General features: G+C 38.2%; 1 protein-coding gene across 1 annotated transcript; it reads right to left on the bottom strand.

Annotated features, from left to right (window-relative positions):
- Positions 1 to 369: 369 nt before the first annotated feature.
- Positions 370 to 1,166, bottom strand: LOC108356402 (uncharacterized; the record flags this gene model as incomplete). Its single annotated transcript, XM_017607511.1, has 3 exons — positions 370 to 527; positions 596 to 698; positions 767 to 1,166. Coding segments are annotated over 3 exons (661 nt in total), but the record flags the coding sequence as incomplete, so codon positions are not given.
- Between the last annotated feature and the right edge of the window lie 516 nt (positions 1,167 to 1,682).

The raw sequence follows: 1,682 nt of genomic DNA on the forward strand, positions 1-1,682 counted from the left end.
ATATTTAATACTTGCGCCGGGTATTTAATGTTCGGCTCCACCCGAACATTCATTTCATTTAAATAATTGTGCAAGAAGCAGCAGGCTCTAATAATGAATGGTGCCTTCCCAATTCGGTTGTCTAAAACTTTTTCCAACACGACGGAATCGTCCTTTCAAGTGANTAATAATGAATGGTGCCTTCCCAATTCGGTTGTCTAAAACTTTTTCCAACACGACGGAATCGTCCTTTCAAGTGACCAAATGCATTCTCAACTACTCTTCTGCACTTTGAAAGCTTATAATTATACAGTTTTTGTGTTTCAGTTAAGGCCATTGAAAACGCGTATGGCTTCATTAAGGACGTGGAAAACCGAAACGCACACTCACCAATAATGCATACAGGCATTTGTACTCTACCTATTTCTTTCTTACTGCCCTTCAGTAATTCGTTCTCCTCCATTACTCGCTTCATTAACGATGCATTATATATCTGCGGATCATTGCATCGTCCAGGAGCACCAATGTTCACATATAAAAACCGATATCTGAACGTATATAGAAATAATTAATACATGCTTTTTAGAAAAAAAAACCAGCATGAAAGTTAAGTAACCTGTAATCCACTACAGCTAGTAGAACAATAGAATACCATCCTTTATAGTTGTGGTAATCGGTTGCATCGGCTGGATTCGGCCTAACTTCGATGTGACACCCATCTGAATATATATGTATGTACGTTTATCTTCGTTTTTATATAAATTAATTACATTTTTAACTTTTTTACCAATTGCTCCAAGGCATTGGGGAAAGCCGAGACGGTCAAAACCATCAACACAGTCTTTTAAAGTTTGTGGGGTCGGTGGTAATTTCTTTATGTATTGCGCTGACAAAGCTTGCCAGACTTCCTCGCAAAACTCCCACAGGATTGTGCACACGGTCGATATTCCAACACCAAATAGTTCGAAAACCACTCTGTACTCTCCAGAAGATCCCAGCGTAAATAAAGCTATCGCAACGCGTTTTTGCAATGGAATCGCGTTGCGCCAGTTTGTATCGGCTTTGTGCAGGTTTTTGAGGAAGCCACAGAGTGTTTCGAAACTAGTGCGGTTCATGCGGAAGTGCGTCTTAAAGAAATGGTCATCGTTGCAATTGCAATTGACTTCCCAGAAAGAAGACTGCCGATTCTGTAATAGAGGAAGTATCATTTATAAAAGGACAAGAACTGATTACTTTTAATTTGATTTCCAATTTCCAGAGCGATCTCTGAGTAGCGTTCCTCTGCAGTAGCCCGTAAAGCAATAACTGCTGTCTTCGCAAATATTGCAAAATGATGAAGATTTTTTCTTTTCTAAATTTATATAAGGCCATTGAACTTTCATAGCTAGCCAGCACGGAATGCAAANTGCAAAACTTGTACATTTGCAGTATACGCAAGAAAAAGTTCGCTTAAACACTTATTGTTTTCCATTTTACCAATTTATTGTAAATAAACAAAAATTCTTTTATGACAGCTGACGGCCCCTCGTTAATCGAGCAGCTGATGAAACACAAAAATGAAATACTTAATTAAAAACTTAATTGACTCAATTAATTTTCTGTCTGAAAACAGCATAAAGTTCTTTAAGTTCGCGCAATTACCGTATGTACACAAAAATTGATCGAGGTTTGTGGTGTTAAGTCAGCGGATTTTCCCAAGTCCC

This window comes from Rhagoletis zephyria, unplaced genomic scaffold, assembly GCF_001687245.7.
Source record: "Rhagoletis zephyria isolate East Lansing unplaced genomic scaffold, Rhagoletis_zephyria_1.1 Rzeph_scaffold_58612, whole genome shotgun sequence".
NCBI classification, from domain to species: Eukaryota; Metazoa; Arthropoda; class Insecta; order Diptera; family Tephritidae; genus Rhagoletis; species Rhagoletis zephyria.